The sequence below is a fragment of the Manis pentadactyla genome, chromosome 1 (assembly GCF_030020395.1).
Source record: "Manis pentadactyla isolate mManPen7 chromosome 1, mManPen7.hap1, whole genome shotgun sequence".
Classification (NCBI taxonomy): domain Eukaryota; kingdom Metazoa; phylum Chordata; class Mammalia; order Pholidota; family Manidae; genus Manis; species Manis pentadactyla.
Window position 1 is genome coordinate 200,093,256 of NC_080019.1, and position 22,332 is coordinate 200,115,587.

A 22,332-nucleotide genomic window follows, 5' to 3' on the forward strand; every position below is an offset into this window, starting at 1 on the left:
AGTATGGGAATCAGTCTCTTGCAATTAACTCTTCCCATTCCTAAAGGGACTCTGCCGCAGGCACAGGCCCAGGCCCAGAGCCACGCAGGTGGAGGACCACACGGCAGCAGAGCTGTGGGAGGGCGCTGCAGCACCGGCGGAGTGGGAAAGGGGCCCAGGCCCAGCCCGCTCCCGTCACTCCCATAGCCACAGGGTCCCTGTGACACCAGCCCTGTCTCCTCTAGCTGTGCAGGGCAATGCTGTGTCCACTCAGCAGGCACCGCCACGCCTCCAGTGGGCTCTGCCCGTGCTGGGCAAGCTGGAGACAGAGCAGAAACCATCCCTGCCCTCAAGGCACTGGCAACGCGAATGCCAGGGGATAAGACATTCAGGAGCTCACAAGCAGAAAGGACGATTCCTGTGGTCCCAAAGGAAGGAGAAATGGGGTGGGGGGACCACGGCCATAAGAAGACAGCTCCATGTGGCCTTGATGGAGAAGAATGGAACGACTCCCTGGGGGTGGGAGCTGAAGGGCCGCAGGTGTGGCGGTGGGGAGGTGTGTGTGGGTATGGCGAGGGCTTGGGGTGGCCGAGGCGGCCTGAGCGTCTGGAGGAGGGATGGCTTGTATATACCCTTGCTGCCACCCCAGAACCCCACGACCCTAGGGGTTTCCTGACCGGCTGCTCGGGTGACCGCAGGCGTAACCACGGCGCCTGGGGGCTCAAGTGGCTGGCGGTGCCAGGTTCCTGCTTTGGGGTGTGACAGCGCAATGCGGTTGGCAGGGCTGCCCTGGCCCAGAACTGTCCAACTCCCATGCCTCCCAGGCCCCATGGAGGGGAGGCCCACTCCACATGCCGAAGCCCCCCAAGCCAGGGAGTGCCAGGTGCAGGGACTGGGGCCAGGCAGCCCTGGCGGTGGGGAGAGGGGGAGGGGGCCCAGAGATGTCATCTGAGGTCACGCTCAGCCCTGGGTGGGCCCAAGACCCCCCTGATATGCCAACGGAAGCTGTGATCAAACTTTACTTAAAGTGATCAAAACTTTACTTAAAACAAAGCCTTGTGGAGGTCCTACAATCTATTGGCACCCTGGGACACCCTCCCCAGGACCAGCTCTGTGCCACGATCCTGGGCCTTTCCCAGGGACCTGTGCCTTGACCATTCACAGGGGTCAGTTGAAGGGGCAACTAATGCCTCTAGATGGCCGAGGTGTCAGGGGCTCTGGCAAGCAGCACAGCCTGGGGAGTGGCCCGCTGGGAGTGCTCCAGCACCAGGCAGGGGGACAGCTCTGCCAGATGAGGACACAAGCCCCAGACCTGGGGGGACAGGCCTGGGGTCTCCAGTACATGGGGCTGAGCAGGTCCTGAGCCCTGCCAGCTGCCTGCTGGCCTCGTCACGTACACAGGGCCCCTGTGTTAGTCCCGCTCCCAGCTGCAGCCTCCTGATCTCATCCCCTTTGCTCTGATCCCACACGCAGCCCATCCTCCTTCCACCAAGGTCCCCTTCAGGGGACAAGCATTAGGGCCACGGCCTGCCCCAGGGGTCCGGGCATTCAAGGGCCCTTCCCAGGCAGGAGGCCTGTGTAGAAGTGGGTGGCCGTGAGCTGGCCTCTTACCAGCCCTGCTGTCCCCTGTTTTTTCTGTAGGCCCTCTGAGGGGCTGAATAATGTCCCCTAAGGATGTCCACAGCCCCAGAACCATGGGGGTGGCTAAAGGGGCTTTGCAGGTGCGATTAAGGATCTTGCAACAAGGAGCTCATCCTGGATCAGTGGGCCCAGCATTCTCACAAGGGTCTTTAGAGGCAGAAAGGCCAGAGTCAGGCTCGGAAATGGTCCACTCTGGCTGCCGAGAGGGCCACAAGCTGAGGACTGCAGGCAGCCTCAGAGGCCCGGGGACGGATTCTCCGCCAGCACCCGCACAAGGACTGCAATTCAGCCAACAGCCTGATTTCAGCCCAGTGAGACCCATTTTGGAATTCTGCAGAGTGTCTATGGGTTTTTTTTAGTTTATCATCTTCTATACATTTTTAACTGGTTACAATAAGCACAAGGTGCAAAATAAATGTCAGATTTGTCAGACAACCTTGTCCCTGAAGCTTGCTGTTTATGTAAGGTAGTGGAAGTGGTCAAAGCTGTCCCCAGACACTGCGTCTCACCCTGTCCCACCCTGTCCCACCCTGCCCCACCGTCCGGTCGGGGGGGTCAGCCTGGCCTACAGTCACCCATGGCCACGCCACACGCTGTGGGTGGAAAACGCCTGCCACTGAGGTCAAGAGAGAGCTGGGCTGGCTTGCTGGGGTCCGAGCAATAAATACAAATCCAGCAGGACAAACACTGGACGATTCCATGAGGGGTCACTGAAGTCACAGAGACAGAGCAGAATGGAGGCAGCCAGGGGCTGGGGGAGGCGGAGGGAGGAGGGTTTCATGGGGACGGGGCTTCAGTTTGGGAAAATGAAAAGTTCTGGGGATGGTGGCGTGGATCATTGCACAACAACATGGACGTGCTTAATGCCACTGAGCCGCACACTTAATGCTTAAGATGATAAATTCTATGTTACATGTATTTGACCACAGTTGCAAATACATATATACATAAGCCACCCATTGTGGATAAAGAGGGAGGTGGGAGGTGGTAAAGGATGAGGCTGGGAACCTGGGGTCTTGGTGGGTGTTGGCACCTTGTCCTGGGTCTTTAAGAGGAGTTTGGAGGCTGAGGGCACAGTGGTGGAAAGTTGGCACTGAAGTCCGAGGGGACTTTAGTATTTTCCTGTGGGCCACTGCGAGGAGTCTGGACTTCAGACTAACAGTGAATGACTCTGGAACAAATCAGAAATGGTCATCATGCCCCCTGGTGAGAAACAAGGTGCCTTTCTAGGCCAGGGCAGGGAGTGACAGGTCAGAGGAGCACGCGGCTGTCCCTGGGGCTGCCTGGGCCGGCTGCTGTTGGCAGCCTGCAGCCCAGGGAGCAGGCTGGGGCAGCAGTCAGGTCTCTGGAGCTCACAGTGGGGGCTCCCGGGTCATCGTGGGATGCCTGGGGGCCCCCGGGGGCACCCAGCACAGAGTGGGTGTACAGATCTGAAGTCTGAGCCTGTTGCCGAGGTGGCCGTCTGCATTCCTGAGGCCCCGGTCTGCACTCCCTTTGTTGCTGGGCCCTGGACAGAGCGGTGAGAGGGTGGCGCTCCCCTGGGCTGGTCTGATGCAGAGGCAGGACCAGGCACTTGCAAGGGCAGGGCAATGATGGGGTCCATACCGGTGTCTGGCTGGAGGCTACAGGGTGCCAGGGGCAGCACAGGACTTCAGAGTGCTGGGTGTATGCTCCCTCAGCCAGCAGGCAGGGAAGGGTTCTCCGGGAAGGACCCACATCTGCAGAGGTGCCTGGACCAGGCCTGTACTGAGCTGGGGCTCAAGCTGTGAGGGCAGGGCCCAGGCCAGGCCGCGGGGCCCTGAGCCCGTGGAGGCAGGACACGGGGCCCTGACTTGTCCCCACACCCTCCAAGCTCTGGCGCCCAGCTGAGGGATGAATCCTTGTTGAGTCGGTTACAATGGGAACTCTCTCCAAATTCCCATCCTGGACAACAGGCAGGGCCATCGTCCGGTGGTGTGGCTGAGGTTTGGTGGGGAAAGCACATCATAGGTGCTCGGCATTTTCCCTTCTGTTCCCAAGATGAGGCCGCTGCCAACTCGGCAAAGGTTTGATGACACGATCATCCTAAAGCTGGGCCAAGGGCGCCGGTGGCTCCTGAGTGGAAGCAGCTGGTGTCCCTGCTCTGAGCTGGGCTTGGGACTTTGCCTGGCCAGGGAGGGACCCTGGGGCCTGTGACCCCATGGTGGCAGAGGGGGCAGGCTGGGGAGGTCTGCATGTGCCACAAGGCCCTGCCCCAGTGGGAGGGCTGCTCTGGGAGGCCATGGCAGAGGGCTGGGCGGCTGGCTCCGTGGGGCCCTGCAGGCGGGGCAGCGGTCAGTGGCCAGGCAGGCAGGGGTGGGCAAGGCATCCTTGCCACCCCCTTGCTGTGACCACTGGCTTGGCCCCTAGGCTGTGCCCAGCCATCCGCTTGTCTGCCCTGCTCGGGCCCCTCAAGCTTTCTCCCCAAGCCCCTGACACCTCTGTGCCCCTGTGTCTCTGTGATCCTGCTTCCCTTGCATCTCTGGGTCTCTCCTTCCCGGGGTGTCTCGCACTGCTCCCCCACCGTCCTGCCCATCCCCGCCCTGCCCACTGCAGTCCCCTCCAGCCCACTCTGGTGCCCTTATCTGGGTCCAGCCCCTGCACAATTGCTGGGAGCCCATCCCCATGACAACGGGGCAGATGGCGGCTGCGATTAGCCACCCTCCCTCCCGCCACGGCTCAATCCGTCTTTGAAATTAAATCAGCTGCGATAACATCGACTGGCCAAAGGGAGGGAGGGCGGGCAGGAGGCTGCCTGGGCCCCACCCACCCCACCCCAGGCCCCCGGTACAGGGGGAGAGGATGAGGAGGGCAGAACCTGCTTCCAGTGTGGCTGTGTGACCTTGACTGAGTCTCTACCCTCTGAGCCTCAGTTTCCCCATCTGTAAAATGGGGGCAAATAGCCATACCTCTCTCTTGGGGTCAGTGCCAGTCTCTGGGGAGAGCACAGGCACAGGTCTGGTGGGGACTCGGTAGGGCTGAGAATATTGCCCCCCTGCTGTATTCCACACAGAAACCAGACCCTGGGGGAAAACACCTGTGGGGTCGACACTGCCCGGCCAAGCCCCAGGCAGCTCACAGTAGAGAGGGGGCAGGCCTGGCTCCCCACCTGGTCTGTGAATCAAGCAGCATCCTTCCGTGGACTTCGGAGCCCTAACTTGTAAAATACTCCAGTGTCACTGAATCCTAATGCTAGGACCTGCTGGGGTGCCATCTTGTGGGGGGGACCAGTGAGGAAGACCCTGCTCTTCCCTCCCCACAGGATTTGGGTTTCTTCAGCCAGCCAGGGGCCCCAGCAGGATGTGGGGGTCCAGGAGTGGTGGTGAACCAAGTCCTGAAGGGAAGTGGGGGGAGAAGGGGCTGCATGGAAGCCTGGGAGGAGTGTTCCAGGTAGAGGACAAACAGCGCAAAGGTCCTGGGGCAGGAGTGTGCTGGGTGTGTGTGCACCATGATGGGGAGGCCAATGGGGCTGGAGCAGAGCAAGCAGTGCGGCAGCCAGGGAGGTCATGGGGCCAGATGACACTGGGCCTTTAGGTCACGGTGAGGACTTTGGATTTTACTTTGAATGTCTTGCAAAACTGTTATATTTCTCACAAGATCCTCCTGGCCCTGGAGATGAGGACAGGATGAAAGAGAGGAAGGGAGGAGATAAGGAGGCTGAGGAGGAGGCTGGTGCCATGTCCAGGTGAGCATTAGGGGGGTCTGAGTGGTAGCAGCAGGGGTTGCGAGCTTCACTCTGGAGAAGGGGCCCTCCACCCCTCAGGACCCATCCTGGGGCTTGGCCAGCAAAGGGACCTCACCGTAACCCCCACCCTCAGGGTGCTCCTGCATAAGAAGTGGGACGGAGCTAGACCCCCCGGAGTCCCAAGCCAGGGTATGTGTGCTGGGTCATGGGGGCTCTGCAGGGCACCCCACTTCCTCTCTGCCTAGCATTCTCTACATCCAGCACATGGCCAGGCCCAGGAGGGGCTCCCAGTGAAGCTCCTTGGCCAGGATGCCCTTCTCCCACGCAGCTTGGCAAGGCCTCCCGAGGAGGTGACCCGGAGGGAGGCCTCCAGGGATGGATTTAACAAGCCAAAGGCAATGAGAAGGGTGGCTGAGGTCAGGGAAAGAAACAGCACATGCAAGACATGGATGCTGAAAGGGTCTGGAGCAGACAGACAGTGCCTGGTGGGCTGGCAAGATGTGGGGCCAGTTCAGGGAGTGGGGCTGAGCTGGGCGTGTGACCCTAGTGGCGCCTCGACCTGCCTGGGCTTCCGTTTCTCCATTTGTAAAGTGGAACTAAGGGATTCAGTGATGTAGTTGAGGACAGTTGCATGCTTAGCCGGGCTGTTAGCTGCCTTGCTAGGGAACCACGCCAGGAGTGTGAGCACGGGAATGCCATGATCGGTGTGTGCTGCAGAGGGAAGGCACCATTTGGGTGCAAGCCTTGGTGAAAGGAAACATGGACAGTGGCCCTGGCCCTGGGGTCCTGGGGGCGTTCGGGAGCGCCAATGCCTTGTGAGCACCCAGATCTCTGCTGTGCACCCAGTCCCAGGACCGTGCGACCGGCCGGGCTGTGGGACAGTAATTGGATTTGCCCAGCAGCTGTCGGAGCTAAGCAGGCCCACTTGACGCAGCCGCGGTTGGCCAGTAATTGGTGAAATTAGCAGGTCGGCAGGGGCAGAGGTCAGGTGGTTAATGCTATAGTGGGCACTTTGATGAAGTTAGTCCCATCGCAGGACTGGGAGCTGGTGTTTGACCTTCTGTGAGTCATGGGCTCTCCTGCTCTCTGGGTAATGTGGTTAGGGGACCTCCAGCTGCTGGTAGGTCCCAGGGGCTCCGGGAGGCAGGAGCCAGGGAGCCAGAGACAGAGCTAGCTGGAGGTGTGGCAGACGGCCAGATCACCTACCTCCCCTTGGCGGGGGCACTTGCAGCACCCAGGGGGCTTTGCAAACCCTAGAGATCTTGGGGTGGTACCCCTCAGCTTCCTAAAGGAAGCTCCCTTTGGAGAAAGGCACCCAGTCCCACATCTGGGCCTCCGGCCCTCTCCCGTACCCCTGCTGCCGTCCATGGGGGTGCCTTGTCCCGGCTCTGCATCTGGATGGGGATGAATTCCTCCCAACATCAGTTTTTCACTAGGCCCCACCCTCCCCTCTAGGTTCAAGACCTCCCAGCCTCTTCTCTCATCCTGAGCTCCAGAGTCTGTCCTCTGAGCATGCTCCTTGGTTCTTGCTGTTCCCTGGATCAGTGTTCTCCCACCTTCTCCCATTTCACATCATGTATTGAACACCTGCTACATGCCAGGCACCGAGAGAGGAGCTGAGATGCTTAGGTGAGCAAAATCTGATCAGGTCCTAGCCCAACTGGCTCTCACACAGCACCTTTCCTGGCCATGCCCACACTCCCCTCAGCGTGAGAGCCAGAGATGCTGTCACCTCCTTTTCTAGCTCCACTCCAGTCCCCAAAGAACAGGAAATTACCGGCATGCTGATCCTTCACATACACACATGCACACACCCCCCTTTGGCTGTTGATGCTATTATATTGTTATTACTATTTATTATTTCAAATATAAATCCTTTGGAGTCAATACCTTGAATGAAATTCTGGCTCAGCCACCTGCCAGCTGGGTGACTCTCTCCTCTCTGTGCCTCAGTTTCCTCTTGTGTAACAAGGGTCAGGACCCCAGTCCAGGAGGGTTGTGGGCATTACATGGAACTACATCATCCACCTCACTGACCTCTTGGTTGTTCCTCAAATGGGGCAGGCCTGCTCCTGCCCCAGGGTCTTTGCATTTGCTCTTCCCTCTGCCCAGAATGCTTTTCCTCAGACAGCTACCTACTCTGTGATCCCACCTTCATTCCAGCTGCTGACAGAGGTCACCTCATCAGATAGGCCTTTCTTGGGGCACTGACTTAAAAGCCCCCTGCCTGGACCCTTGACCCCACCCCTTCTCCATCCACTTGCAGGCCTGTATTTCCTCACTAGCATTCATTACTGGCAGTAATAACTAGCAATTACTAGTAGTAACCAGGGACAATATTCCATACACCTGCTGGTTACCTGTCTCCCCCAACAAACTGTCAGCTCCCCGAGGGAAGGGATCTCTCCTGCCCACGGCTGTACCCCAGGACCTAGCACTGTGCCTGACACATAATAATTGTGCAATACAGACTTCCTGAATCACATTGAATTAAAAGTGCCTGACACATCTGTAAGTTTCAGATCGTTTCAAAGTAAAAATACACTTAAAAAATATTTTTAGAAGACTGGCACTCAGGAGGCCCGCGGGTAGTGAGAACACCTCCCCCTTCTTCAGCACCAGCATGCCCCCCATGATGGGAAGCTCACTCCCCCAAGGGTTGTCTGCTTGCTCTGACTTGGAGAAGGCTCTTGTTTCATAAGGCTGGGAGCTGCTCCCCATGACATCTGTCCGTCTCCAGCGTCCCAGGCCTGATCTTTGGGCTTCCGACTCACCTGTTCTCCTGGCCTAAGGTAGCCCTACAGAGACTTGGGAACAGCAACTGGAGTCCGTGAGGCTGCCTTTCTCCAAGCTGATTCTCCCCAGCTCCTCCCAGGATAGTCTCCAACCTCCTCCCCACCCTAGCCACCTCCTCTGGACCAACCCCAGACTGCCTCTGCCCCTCTCCCAGGACAGGGCCTGGAGCCAAGCACAAAGTGAGATTAGGAAGTCTAAAGGGAAGAGCTATTCCCTCCCTGAGAGCACATGAGACTTCCCAGGCACTTTCTCATTAACACCTTCTGGTCCCACAAAGCTTGTGGCCCACCAAGACCTCCAGCTCCGTGCTTACACACTCCTGGCTCAGCCGGGTCTCCCCAGCCTGACTTCCTTCTTCTCTTTAAATCATTATATTCACTCCAGTTTCAAGGGCTGGTCATCTTATTTCTAACTGGGGCAACAGCTCTGGATCTGCTCCCCTCCTAGCTGAGGGTGTCTGAGAATGGGAGGCCTGTGCCTTCTGTGGATCCTTTAACCACAGGGTGCAGATACTGAGGACACAACGCTGAGGACAGAGCTCTGTAGCGCCTTCACCCAGGTTCACGGACAAACATACACACGCACCCATATGAACACCTTCACACAATAAATATTTATTGAGAATCTACTACATCCAACCCCTGGGTTGAGTTCTGAGGATCAGCAATGAGTTAAACAGCTCTGTTTGTGGGGAGTTTCCAGTCGGCTGGGGTGACAGGCTGTAATTAAACTATCTTATATTTCTACATGCTACACACATACAGACAGAAATGTGTGCACAGTGACCACACGTGACCCTCAGGCCACAATTTCCCCCATGTGACATTCCTTCCAGGGTCATTTGGGAAATCATGCCGCAGGTCTCAGTCCTCAGAACAACTGCCAGGGGTCCTCATGTGTGTCCATGGACTTGTCTGCCTACAGCTGCCTTGTGCACCTGTGAACTCCCTCTCTCTTCTCCCACTCGCCCCCTGCCCACAGCCCACAGCCCACAAAACTGCTCAAAGGATGCCCACCACCACCTCAGCTGGTGGTGCCTGCCACTAGGGCTCTGCCAAGAGCCGGCCCAGACTGAGAGCCACCCACCCCCAGGACCCAGCATGGGCACTAAGAGGCAGGCAGAAGCCTCCACCCCAAACTGTGACTCTGGGTCCCAAGCAGCCCAGCTCCCAGCTCCCATCTCCTGCTCCCACGCCCACGTCTTCCTAGACAGTCGGCCTTGCTTTGGCCTGTGTGGGATCAGCACACATCCCTCAACACTCACACACACGCACAACACACTGCACCCAGCGACATTCATTCTTCCAAGAAATGTATGCCCTGGCCCTCGGTTCCAGGCATTGCTCTAGACTCGGGGGACGGTGAGGGGTGAGGCAGGCACAGCCCTGCTCCCCAGGACCTGCAGTTAGTCACATTGATATAACACACGAGGGCCGGGGAGAAGCAGGTGAGGGGGCTTTGAGATAGCAGAGTGGGGTGGGTGGAGAGCTAGTTCCAAAGGGAGGTGTTGGGTAAGTGATGTCTGAGCAAAGGCCTTAAGGTGAGTGGGCAGTCACCAGGAAGAACAGTGTGCGCAAAGGCCCTGAGGCTGCAAGGCAGGTGGTGCAGTGGGGGAGAGAGGGGAGGCCAGTAGGGCTGCAGCTCAGAGAGCGAGGGAAGGGGGAAGGAGAGGCCAGGAAGGAGGGCAGGGCCCAGGCCACTGGGGCCCCAGGAAGTTGAGGCCTGAGGTCTTCATGTGAGAACAGGGGGAGCCACCGAAGGTTTAAATAAAGCAAGGCAGGTGGTGAGCACAGTTAGGCGAGGTGGCCACGTGAAGAACCACTGTGGGGGCTGAGCTGGAGAGTGGATGGTGGGCGTGGAGGTGTGGAGCTGGACTAACATGGGTACATGGTCATGGTATTTATCAACCCAGATGATGCAGAGGAGAGAACAAACCACCTGCAGTACCCCTTCTGTGCACACCCCCAACCCCCAACCCCTCGCCGAACAGTGGATTTTGGAGACAAGACCCACAGGCCTGAATGCCCACGCTGGTTGGCAGGCCGTCCCATGCCGCAGCCACGTCCCCTAAGCAGGGCCCCTTCAGAGGCCCACCCCTGCCACTCCACAAAGCTGTGTAGGCTGTCTCCATAAACTCGCTGGCACATTTATTTCAGCCATCAGCTGCATTAGCCCCTGGGCACGGTTGCGGGGCAGGTGGGGGCCTGGGCAGCCCGCCAGGACCCAGGCCAGGGCTTACTTGCCCTCCACCCATCTGAGCTGCTCCTTGCCGTTGATGGTCACCGACCTGAGCTGCCCGTCCTCCTCCACCTCCACACGCTCCTGCCCATTCTCCACGATGCGCTTGGTGGTGACCTTGTGTCCGTTGACCGTTGCAGTGGACGACATCATCGACTTGAAGGCCGAGCTGCCAGAGCCAGAGGCCCCGAAGGAGGTGGACGAGACAGTGGTGTGGCCAGTGCCCCTGCCTCTGCGGCCCAGGGTGTTGAAGGATGAGAAGGCCTCCGCGAAGGCCGGGAACTCACCAAAGTTGGCCGAGAAGGCCCCCCGCAGGCCGTGACCCCGGCCAGTGCAGTCACTGTTGAACGGGGTGTCCCAGAAATCAAAGGAGATGGGGTCCAGGCCACCGAAAAACTCGCGGAAGATGTCCTCAGGGTTACGGAAGGTGTAGCCGCTGTCGAAGGGGCTGCTGTAGGGGGTGCTGGCCCCGCCCCCGGCCCGCCAGCCGTCACAGCTTTTGCGGTCATACAGAGAGCGCTTCTTGGCGTCAGACAGGACCTCGTAGGCCTCGGACACCTGCTTGAACTTCTTCTCGGCCTCCTCCCTGTTGCTGGGGTTCTTGTCAGGGTGCCAGCGCAAGGCCAGCTTGCGGTAGGCCTTCTTGATGTCCTCCAGGGAGGCACTGGATTGGACCCCCAGCACTTGGTAATAGTTAGCCATGCCAAGGAGAGAAGCGGGCAGAGGCTGGTGAGATGGCAAAGTGGGCCACGGGGCCCAGGTGGCAGGGGTTGGCACAGAGAAGGCTGTGGCTGGTGCGGGTCCCCCTGCCGGAATCTGCCGAGCGCAGCTCTGCCCAGTGGGCACCTCCTCTGAGGGGGCAGGAGCTGCAGCGTGGAGGCCACCCTTTATGACATCAGCCCCTGGGTGGGGCAAGGCGGGCACCTGGGCCCCCTGCCAGCAAAGCCACCACTTCCGTGGGCCCAGAATGCAGGGCTTGGTCACACGGGGCCTGTTGGCTGAGCCTGGGGGCCACGGAGCAGAGGCAGGCTCAGCCACGGGGTCCAGGCCTCGGTGGGCAGCGAAGGTCAGCGACGGTGGTCAGGGGAGGAGTGGGTCCCTGGGATCTGTCCACTTAGCCAACAGCTGTCTTGCTGGTATGGAGTGAGGGGGCCCAAGGTGGGGGATCAGGCAGAGAGGGAGGAGGGGACAGGAATTTGATCTTCTTGTGTCCCATGATCCCATCAGACCCTCAGAGGTGAGCCCCCAAAAGGCAGGGATGTCTGTCGGTGCCTATGAATGAGGCTCAGAGACAGGCAGGAACATACTCAAGGTCACACAGCAAGTCAGTGAGAGAGAGGGTGATCCAGCCCCAGGGCTGTCTGAGGCTGCAGGAGACAGCAAATTAAAAGAAGCAGTTCACTCAATTCTAGTAAGAAAAAGAAGGATTAATAATAACTGTAGATGGGTGAGTATACTGGGTTCAGTAGCAGCCCCCCAAAGATATGTCCCTCTCCTACTCACCAGGACCGTGAATGTGCTTTCATTTGGAAAGAGGCTCTTTGCAGGTGTCATTAAATAAGGGGTCTTGAGATCACCCTGGATTACCTGGGCTGATCCTAAGCCCAATGACAAGTGTCCTTAGGTGCGCGGGGAGCTGAGGGGAAGGCAAGGTGAGACAGAGGCAGAAATCCAGGCACTGCAGCACACAGATGCCGAAGGTCCCCGGGGGCTGCAAGGGGCCGGGCGGGGCCTCCCAAGAGCGACCGGGGAGCACAGCCCTGCGGACACCTTGCTCTCGGATGTCTGGCCTCCAGAACGGGGAGAGAGTACATTTCTGTCATTTGAAGCCCGCCAGCTTGTGATAATTTGTTATGATGGCACCAGAAAACTAGTAAGGTGAGCGAGGTAACCGAGTGTTCTGAGCATTTATACTTTTGTTCTTGTTCTGATGTTGAATCTTATTTACATGATCTACGAATAGCAATTAGCAACACCGAACACGTCTGTCACCGCCCCAGTCAAGATGGAAAATGTGGTAAACTTGCTACAAGCCTCGCCAGTGAGGAACTTTGGTGTCCGGTCGCTGTCTTAACCAGAATACCATTCCTTCCCCTCCTCTCCGCCCTCTTTTCTTTCTCTTCTTCCTTTTTCCAGTCCTCATCCCTTTCTGTTAGTCCCCCCTTTTCCTTCCATTCTCGCAGGTTCCAGGCCCCTAGCAGGGAGCAGCAGGTTCTGACCATCCCAAATGCCAGAGGATCGAAGCAGGATCTGGAGTCACCTTGCAAACCTGATCTAGAGTGACCAGCGCTGTCACCCACACACACCTTACTGAGAGCCAGGCTTGCCCCCCGCACCCCCCACCCACCCACCCATGCAGGCTGACACACCTAACACAGCAGAGGATATGAATGGCCCAATAATCCACTGGGTGTAGCTACAGATGAAAGTGTTTCTGTATTTTTGTAAGCATATTTCTGTCACTTTGGTTCAGTCCTGTTTTTGACAGGTTTGTCCATAGAAGCTGGGAAGGATGCCAGCCCTACACAATTCTCCATGGCTGTGGTGGTGTTGACTATGACGGCTGTGGGGAGGGTGGCTGTGGTGACATGGGAGTGGGTGGCGATGAACAGGGCAGCGTTGAAACAGTAGGGTGACTGGGGTCGTTCTGTGCAGAGTCAACCAGGCTGGTGGGACAGGAACTGTGTCGGTGATGGTTGTTATGGCGACGGAGGCAGTGAGGTTGTGGACCTTGCATGGCGTAAAGCTGTGCTATGGTAACAACCCATCTCAGCAGCTCACGATAGACATTTGGTTCTTGCCCACTACCTGCCGGCGCCCATGGGTCAGGTGCTGGAGCTGCAACTCATGTCTTCTCTTTGTGGATCTCAGGCTGAGGGAGTGGCTCTGATCTGGAACATACCATCCTCATGGCACACAGGGTGCAAGTAAAGGCTGCTGGAAACATGGGTTGCCTGTTAAAATTTCTATTGGGATGTGCTGTATGTCAGGCTAGCCCATGTCATATGGCCAAGGCCAGTGTCAGTGGGGTGGGGCCTGGGACTCCCTGGGGAAGGTTCTGCCAGTCTCCAGCAAGAGCTGGAGGGGCCCAGGACTCCACTAGGGAAGAGGGAGTGGGCATTACTGCAGTGTGCTGCAGGAGACCGTGGTGGCCCTGGTGACGGCCCTGGAAGAAACGGTGGTGGTTACTGCTGGTGGGGGCCGGGTGGTGCTGGTCAGGTAGCTAGGACTGTGGCAGTGATGGCGGCTGGGGGTTGCTGGAAGTGGTGAGAACGATATGCTGGGGGAAATGACAGTGTGTTACAGCAATAGTGCCGACGGCGATGGTGACAGTTTTGGAGGCGTGTTCTGGATTTTCTGTTGCTGACTCAGCATTACCACCCCCCTCTTCTGTGCACCCCAGATTTTCCAGAATCCCTTAGCCCTATGGTTCCAGGTTAGATACTGTCAGTGCGTGAGCTTTGCACACTGAAGGAGAAAGAGGCAGTGGCAGGCAGGTGACAATTGGGAGGTTTGCAGCTCTTCTGAGCAATCCTCTGAGAATCCTCTGCCTTCGATCTACAGGCTGAGATATTGGGGCACTTCCTGGAATATCATGAGATTCCATCAGCTTCCAGGCAAGCTCTTGAGACCCATTCACTTTGGAGCCTTGACTGAGCTTGAGAGGTCTTTACACCTCACTGCACAGTGACTGTGTGTGTGTGGCCCTGGTGACAGCGGCTCGGGTGAAGGTGGTGGTGATGGAAGTGGGCACGGCAGCCACGGGGACGGTGTGAAGCTGATGTTGGAGGAGGTGGTGGTGGTGGGTGTGGAGGTAGAGGTAGCAGGGAGATGGAGTGGTAGCGGTGGTGACAGAGGACATGAGCACGGTAGTAATGAGAGAGGCGGCGGCGATGCCAGCGGTGCTAATGGTAACGACGGGGGTACTGACAGTCATGGTAGCATGAATACTGGTTGAGATGGTGACAGTGATGACGGTGAGAGGAATGAGGCAAGTCGTGGAGACACTGATGGTGATGGAGGTGATGTCGGAGGCAGGACGGTGGCAGGGATACAAGTGGTGATGCTGGTGGTGGCAACGACCGTTATGGTGGTCATAGTAATGGTGATTCTGGTTCAGGAGATGGAGGTGGGGTCAGAGGTGGGATATGGTGATGGTGATGAGAGGCAGTGTTATGATGGGGCTGCAATGAGACGGTGCCACTAGTTGAGGTAGAGATGGTCGTGCTGGCAGCGATGGTGACAGTGGTGGTGGGGGTGGTCGTGGAGGTAGGAATGGTGGCTTGTTTGTGGTGGTGGAAGTGGGGGACGTAATATTGGTGAGGGGGTTGGTGAGGCTACAAGTGAAGCCTGAGGGCCCCATAACAGTGTAATCAGGACAGTGTGTGGGTGTTTACAACAGTGTAAGAGACAAGGGATCCAGGATGATGAGATGCCCCAAAATCCTAGAAAGGCTTCCCCACCCAGGCCCCCTCTCGCTTCCCTGCCCAAGACTCAGGCTGCCCGTCATGCCCTCCCGGGCATGTTGGCCCTGGAGCTGCTCGGCAAGCTCCCTGCCCTGCTTGGCCCCAGGCGCCCTGCTCAGCCTGTGTCGCCCTGGAGTGGCCTGCAGGAGGCAGCTGGGACGGAGCCGAGGCTGGGACCCCATCACGTCCCCTAAGTTGAGGGCCGTCCTGGAGCACAGAGAGCAGACCACTCGGTGGGCTCGGGGCACGAGCTCGCCACATGCAGGCAGGTCCCGGCTCCTCCCTGACAAAAGTGAAGTGCAGAGCGGATTTCTCCTCTGCAGAGTTCAAACTAGTGCCCTCCAAGGTCCTAAAACCAAAAGTCAGCAGAGACCAGTGGGACCAGCAGGGCCTCTGGGGACCTCCACGGGGCCTGCATGAGGAACAGGGGTAAGCAGGCATGACTGCAGCTCAGGCCCCGTGCTCTGGGCTCACAGGCAGTTGCTTTCCCTCCCTGAGCCTCTCTGTCCTCGTTTGCCGGTGGGAAGGCGCAGCTCCTCCCTTTTGAGGCTCCCTCCTCTCTGGGGAGCCTGCCTGGCCTCCCTGGCCTCCAGCCTCTGATGTTCCGTGTCCCTCTGGGCTGTGGCCTGGGAAGAAGCAGCAGACTTTGGGTGACCAGCTGACGTCATGGAGAGCCTGACCCACTGCACAGGGAGGCCCAGGCACAGAGAGGGCAGGGCACACCCGAGGTCACACAGCATCCCAGGACCCCCCCCCCAGGGTGAGCTGATGGAGGCTGATTAGGCAGCCAATTGGTATTCTGAGCAGCCAGAGGCCCCTCTCTGTCTCTGTAATTAATGGAGTGGCTTTTTAAAAGGCTTCGAATCACCCCCCATCCTATCTGCTTATCACTAGTGCTCCTAATTAGATGATCCTGGCAGTCACTCGGCTAATTCCCTCCAACCCCCGTGCAGCCCTACCCGGCCTGGGGCGGCCTGCCCCACCCCCGCAGTCCACCCTGGCCCAGCAGATGGGCAGTTCGGTCCCTCTCTCCCCTTAGGGCCCCTGGTTCTCTAACTGCATTACCTTCAGGATGGATGGTCGACTGCAATGGATGGGTCACTGGGTAGACACAGTGACAGGTGAGTAAAGGGACTGAATGATGGACAGCTACAAGGCAGGATGGATGGACAGAGAGACTGCAAGGTTAGGAGCTTGGCTTATCAAGTCAGACAGTTTTGCCATTTACTAGCTGTGTGTTCTTGGGAAAGTCACTTAACTTCTCTGTTCTGTCATCTTATCTGTAAAATGAGGGTGATAATAGAAATTTCTTCATGGGGTTGCTGTGAGGACAGCTTAGGTTAGAAGAAAAGCTGTATATATGTGTTTGCAAGCTTAACAGATGGATACACAGTTGGTGGAAGGACAGACCAACAGTATGTGAAGGAGTGGTAGAAGGACAGGTCCACGGAAGGCGTAGGAGAGATGGACATACAAAGTGGAGGGCTGATGGGGGCTGGTCGGGTGGTGGGTCACTAAGCAGCTGGAAGGCTCAGTGAAGGCTCAGCACCAGACAGGGAGGCGTGGAAAGTGTGGGCAGCCCCTCTCTGTCTCCAGAGGAGGCAGGGCTGTCTCAGCTCAGGCCACAGCACAGACACGGCTCAGACCTGCTTCCTGCACCAGGACCTCCAGGACGGCATCCCACTCACCCCTCCCAGCCACGGTGTGGGAGCTCACCGGGTCCCCAGTCTGCAGGAATACCCATCCTGGTGGCGGCCCACACGGTCTCGGGAGGCTCCGTTTTGGCCTTGAGTGGGAGTTTATTGCTTAAGCGAAGGCGTCATTTGTGGACCCCCAGTTTCCAAAGTGTGCCCGCTTGTTAGGATGGCCACTGTCCTTGTCTCACCCACAGTGTCCTAGTCCCCAGCCTACTCCTGCCAGGACCTACCCTGGGTGGGGCCCTGATCCGAGCTACAACAACTAGCCCTGAGCCTCCCGGAGGATTCCGCACCCAGAGCCTCCCACCCAACCACAGACCTCTACAGCTCCTGGGCTGTGGGACTTCCCAGTTCTTTCTGGAAAGAGTATAGATCAAAAAAGCCTGGATTATCTTCCAGAGATCAGGCTTGCTTGCTTATCACACATTCATAACCAGCAGACGTCTACCCATTCACCAACCCAACCACCCATCCATCCCCCCAACCATCCCCACTTCCCTCCATCACCCCATCCACCTACCCACCCATCTTCCCATCCATCCTCCATCCTCCCATCCACCCACTCATCCCCCAACCCCTCCACCCCATCCATCCCTCTACCCACCCATCCATCCCCCAATCCCACACATTTCCTGAGCCCCTATCCACATATGTGCCAAGTGCCAGGCCCTCTTCCAGGTGCTACATGTGTAAATGCCAGTGACCCCACTAGCCAGAGCCTGGCCCTCATGGAGCTGACATCCGGTGGGGATGGCAGTGCAGCACGGAGAACATACCGATGAGTCTGTAATATCTTCCTATGTTGACAGATAGTAACTACATGAGTGGGAATGAGGATTTAATAATGTGGGTAACTGCTGAACCACTGTGTTGTATACTTGAAACCAATATAAGATTATATATCAATGATACTTCAATTAAAAGAAAGAAAGAAAGTGACAGCGAATGAACATTGAATACATCAGGTAGTGATAGATGCCACGAAGAAAAACAAAGCAGAAAGAGGGCTTAGAATGATGGGGCTTCTCTTTCAGGGCACCCACACCTTCACACGCATGCTCAGGTACATGTCCCAATGTGTGTGTACACCTGTGCACACCAGCACAGCCCCCCCCACAAGGCCTGCAGCCCTGCTATGCCTGGGGACTGGGCCCTGGTGTCTCCAAAGATGTCCCTGCTGGCCCCAGCTGGGGAGGTCTGGCTGCCCACATCTCCAGCCTCCCCGTGCCCTACCCACAGGCCCCCTCAGCTGGGGCCCAGTGCACAGCTGGGTTTCACTGGCTCAGCTAGAGAAGGGACTGGGTGACTTCTAGGCAACTGATAATTGAGATCCACAAGTCTTCCCTGCACAGGTCTGAGCAGGGGCTGGAACCAGAGCTGCACTGGGCTGCATCCCTGCTCTTCCCCACACCCTGCATGGGGCACTCGCAATCCCAGGCTGTAGGAGGTGGGGCAGAGACACACACACAGGTAAATGAGGCTACAACACACTTTGAGGGTGAGGTGCCACCCATGGGGGCATCTGAGACGGCCCATCAGAGCATCTGACACCTGGGCAGGGCTCGAAAAATGTCGTTCCAGCATGCTCTTTTGGGAGGGGGACATTGGCCTTGGTCACCAGCTCACCCACATGAAGGACCCTGGATGCAGACATTGGGTGTTCTTTCCAAAGGATGTAAATTGCTCAGTCATGGGAAAAAATATTTCCAGGTAGGAAGATGTTCAACGTGCAACTGAAAACATGTGCTATGCTTCCAGACCACACTGTCCTGGGTGCATTATGAACTAATCTCTTTCTAAACCATGCTCAATCCTCCCTCCCCAGGGGACATTTAACAATGACCAGAGACATTTTTAATTGTCATGACTTGGGGAGTTGCTATTGGCATTCTCATGGGGCAAGCCAGAGACCAGTCTAAACCCTGAAACCATCATATAAGGAGCACAAGTATATTGCATTTATATTTTTAGTGTGCCAAAGGCATTCACTTCTTTAGTGTAAACATTTAAAACACACAGGTGACCTGTCTAGTTATTTATTGCTTAATATAGCAGGAGCCTCGAAATGACAGTGTTTCTATGCAGAAGAACAGCAGATGCAAGGCCTCAGCATCGTAGGAAAGCACGCTTCTGTCATCCACTGCTCCTGGGACTGGGCAGTTGGTGGCGGGTGGGGGTGGCAGAGGGCCAAGAGCTGCAAGGGCCATGCAAGGCTCAGATGCCAGGCCAAGAGTTTGGATCATGTCCTGGGCTAGGGATTCCTTAAGAGGATTGGAAAGATGGGGAGGACACAATCAGTTGCACAATCTAGAAATATCTCTGCACAATGAGATTTTGTTTCATACCCAACAAACTGGTCAAAATGTGAAAGTTTGACATTACCAAGTGTTGGCCAGCATGTGGAGCAACTGGAACTCCCATATCCAGCTAGTGGGAATGTAAATTGGAGCAATCAGCTTGAAAAATTCTTTGGCCTTCTAAATGTGTGGACACCAAGTCCCTTGACTCAGTAATTCCACATCGAGGCTTATGTCCCCAGAGAACCCTCATGTGTGGGCAGAGGAACAAGAACAGCCATTGCTGCCTTGTTCAGAGTGGAAAAACAGGAGAATGAGCAAATCCATTGTGTTGTAGTTCTGTGGTGGAATATTATGCTGCAGTGAAAAGGAATGAATCAGAGCTTCATATATTGGTGTGATTGAATATCACAAGCATGACAGTAAATGAAAAAAGTCAGTCACAGAAAAACATCTACCATTCTGAGTCTATTTATATAAATGTGAAAACATGTTCTATGGCTTAAGGATTCATATATATATATATAGTATAATCTGCATGTGATTCATGAAGCACTGGCTACCTCTGAGGAGGAAGGAAAGGAAGGGAACAGGAGTAGGAGGGTTCAATGTATCTGTGATGTTTTCCTTCTAAAGATGGAGTGAGGGGGTGTCAGAGGGACTATAACCTGCTTCCATTCTCTTGCCGCTAGTGTTTGTACCCTGGAGGATGGGCAAGACTTCTGACGTGTACAACCAACAGAATATGGCAAAGGCATTGGGATGTCATTCTCCGGATTGCAGGACATGATATAAAACTCTATTGTGTTGGTCACTCTCTGTCCCTGTTGCTGACTTTGAAGGAGCAGGCTGCCGGAATCCTACAGCCGCAAGAGAGTCAGCTCAGCCGAAACCCAAGGGAGATGGGCAGCAGGCCAGGTCACTCCCCAGCTGAGCCTCTGATGAGAGTGCGGCCCTGAACAGCACCATGACCGCAGCCGTGTGGGACCCAAGGCAGAGGAACCCACCACACTGTGCCTGGCTTCCTGACTCACAGGCTGTAGAATAATAAACATGTGTGGTTTTAATCTGCTAAGTTTGGGGTGATTTGTTATGCAACATAGAAAACCAATATGGGAGGTGAGTGGTGGGCTGGCATGGTTTGTTATATAATTAGCTATATTTCTGGATATTTGAAATATTTCACAATTGAAATCAAAAGGTTAAAAAAAATCCCTATGGCAGAAGAGATGGGTTGCAGGGCACAAGCTGGAGGCTGGGGCTGTGAGGGAGGAGGTGGCCCCACAGAGCAGGAGAGGGGGTGGAGCTGGGCAGTGTGAGGTGGAGAAGGGCAGGGAGTGCGGGGGAATGATGGGACGGTGTCAGTGCTGGTGTGGTGTGACGTGGGTTTGTGTGGAAAGTGCCTTCCATCCCTAAGTTCTGAGGGAAGGGCGGGGTCCATAACAGCATCTCCTCGAAAACCTGCAGCATAGCCCCGCTCCCTGGATCAACATAGCCAAACCTGGGGGCGGGTTGGGGGGGGCACAGGGAGAAAGAGCCAGGAGGGCATCTCCCGGGTCCCCTAGGGGGCCTGCATGGGTGGGCAGGGGCTGGGGGGCTGTTGGGTGAGAGAAAGATGGGGCGGTGGGAGGACGCAGCTGGATAGGGTTCCCCACCACGTCCCTTTCCAGGAAGGAGATCCCACCCAACTCCAGCCCACAAGTCAGTGGGGTGATCCTGTTCTGCTCTCTCCCAGAGAATGAGAGGCCCCTCCCTACAAAGTCCTCAGTTTCCCCAGCTCCCCAGGACTGATGATGTATGGGGACCCTGGCAGCCTGAGGTGCTCTGGGGGAAAAAAGAAGAGCAAAGGCAGGCAGCTTGCCCTGGACCCCAAAACACCCTGAGCTTCTAGGAATGAAGGTGGCATAGGGCCTCAGTCTGAAGCACAGTGGGTTAAAATGTCATTTGAAGGAGGGTTCTCCTTGCTGGGGGCTCTCCAAGGACAGAGGACCCTTTGCCTTCTTTATATTATCCTAACAACAACTCTGCAAGGTGTGGCCTTGTTTTACTGGTGAGGAGTCAGGATTCAGAGAAGCCAAGCCCCTTGCTCAAGGCTGCACAGCAAGGAAGATGCAGGTCTGTCTTCCCCACAGCCAATCCTTGTCCTTGACTGGTTAGGGACAGGGGAGGCCCTGGGGGGGCAGGAGGGCAGGGACTCAGGGGAGGGAGAACCCAGATAGGCTTCCTGTAGGATCTTGGGGGGTTTCAAAGGGTGAGGAGGTCCCTACGCAGATTTACAGGGGAGCACATTCCAGAGAGAGAGACCAATCAGGAACAAGGCAAAGAAAATAAAGCCAGTTTTTGTTAATGAGCCTTTATTTTTTATTTGGAAAAGCAACACACAGTCATAACCATTAACATAATGGCACAGGATTATAAAGTGAAAAGTACCCTCAGGACAATGAAATGAAGAACTGCCACTTGCAAAAAAAGGAGCAAAGTAGCCTGGCCCAGCCCCCAGACCATCACAGTCTCTAATAATACCAGAACTAACAATTATTACTCATTAGGTATGCATCTTCTCAGAGTTTTTCCTATATCTACACACATATTTTTAAAACCAAAAAACAGTCATGCTTTGTATATTGTTCTGCAATTTGCCTTTTTTCAAAAACCTGCGATTTCACTTCTTTTTCCTGGTGTCTCCGCAAGGGGCATCTGGGGAAGGGTCAGTAGGCCAGAGAGCAGGAGGGATTTGATCGGCATTCCCACCAAGGGCACGTGCCAGGGTCTGCTTCTGCACATCTGCCTGCCTTTTCCATTGTCGCTGAGAGGAAAGGTAGAAAACGGCCACCCCTTGTTTAATTTGCCTGGGTCGGACCATTTCTGAGGTGCTGCCCTTGGAAAGCCCACCAGCTGTTTATTTACATTCCTACTGGGAAGGACCTCTTTGGGTATTGTTCATTTGGGGCTTTTCCTCTCTTTTCAAGGGGGGTCTTTTTATTGAGAGGGGGTCTTTTTATTATCTATTGCATTTTTGTCTTTTGTATCTGCATATTTTGCAAATATTATCCCCCATTCTGCAATGATTGTCTTTAAATATTATTTTTAAAATTATCATTAAAGCTGTTAAATCTCTTTGCAGAATATTTGGAAAATGAGGAGAAGTAAAAATCATCTGGGACCTAGATGTCACATTTGTTAGCATTTGGTGAAAATTCTTTCCCCTCAGGCGCTGTAATTACTGTCGTCACCTGTTGTCCCTCCTACTCCATGACTTGCTTTTAGGAGCATAAGCTTCAGGAGGCATTTGAAAGGCTTTCTAGTGGGTGTCCTATAGTTCCCTCCTATAGGCCCCCCCTTCCTTTTGTTATCGTAGTCAATAGGCATGACAGAAAACTGAGCATTTTAGCCATTTTCAAATGTCCAGTTCAGTGGTATTGAGTGTGTTCACATTGTTGGGCAACCGTCCCCACCACCTCTCCACAGAACTTTTATCATCTTGCAAAACTGAAACTCTTCCCATAAACACTCAC

At 55.8% G+C, this 22,332-nt stretch overlaps 1 protein-coding gene across 1 annotated transcript; it reads right to left on the bottom strand.

The window, feature by feature from the left end:
• Nucleotides 1-10,354: 10,354 nt before the first annotated feature.
• DNAJB8 (DnaJ heat shock protein family (Hsp40) member B8) lies at nucleotides 10,355-11,059 on the bottom strand. The gene has a single exon (XM_036911367.2). It carries the CDS (start codon nucleotides 11,057-11,059, stop codon nucleotides 10,355-10,357), a length of 705 nt encoding a protein of 234 aa, XP_036767262.2.
• Between the last annotated feature and the right edge of the window lie 11,273 nt (nucleotides 11,060-22,332).

What these genes read in the sequence shown, in the direction of transcription:
- DNAJB8 (XM_036911367.2), bottom strand. Translation starts at nt 11,059, where the DNA reads ATGGCTAACTATTACCAAGTGCTGGGGGTCCAATCCAGTGCCTCCCTG.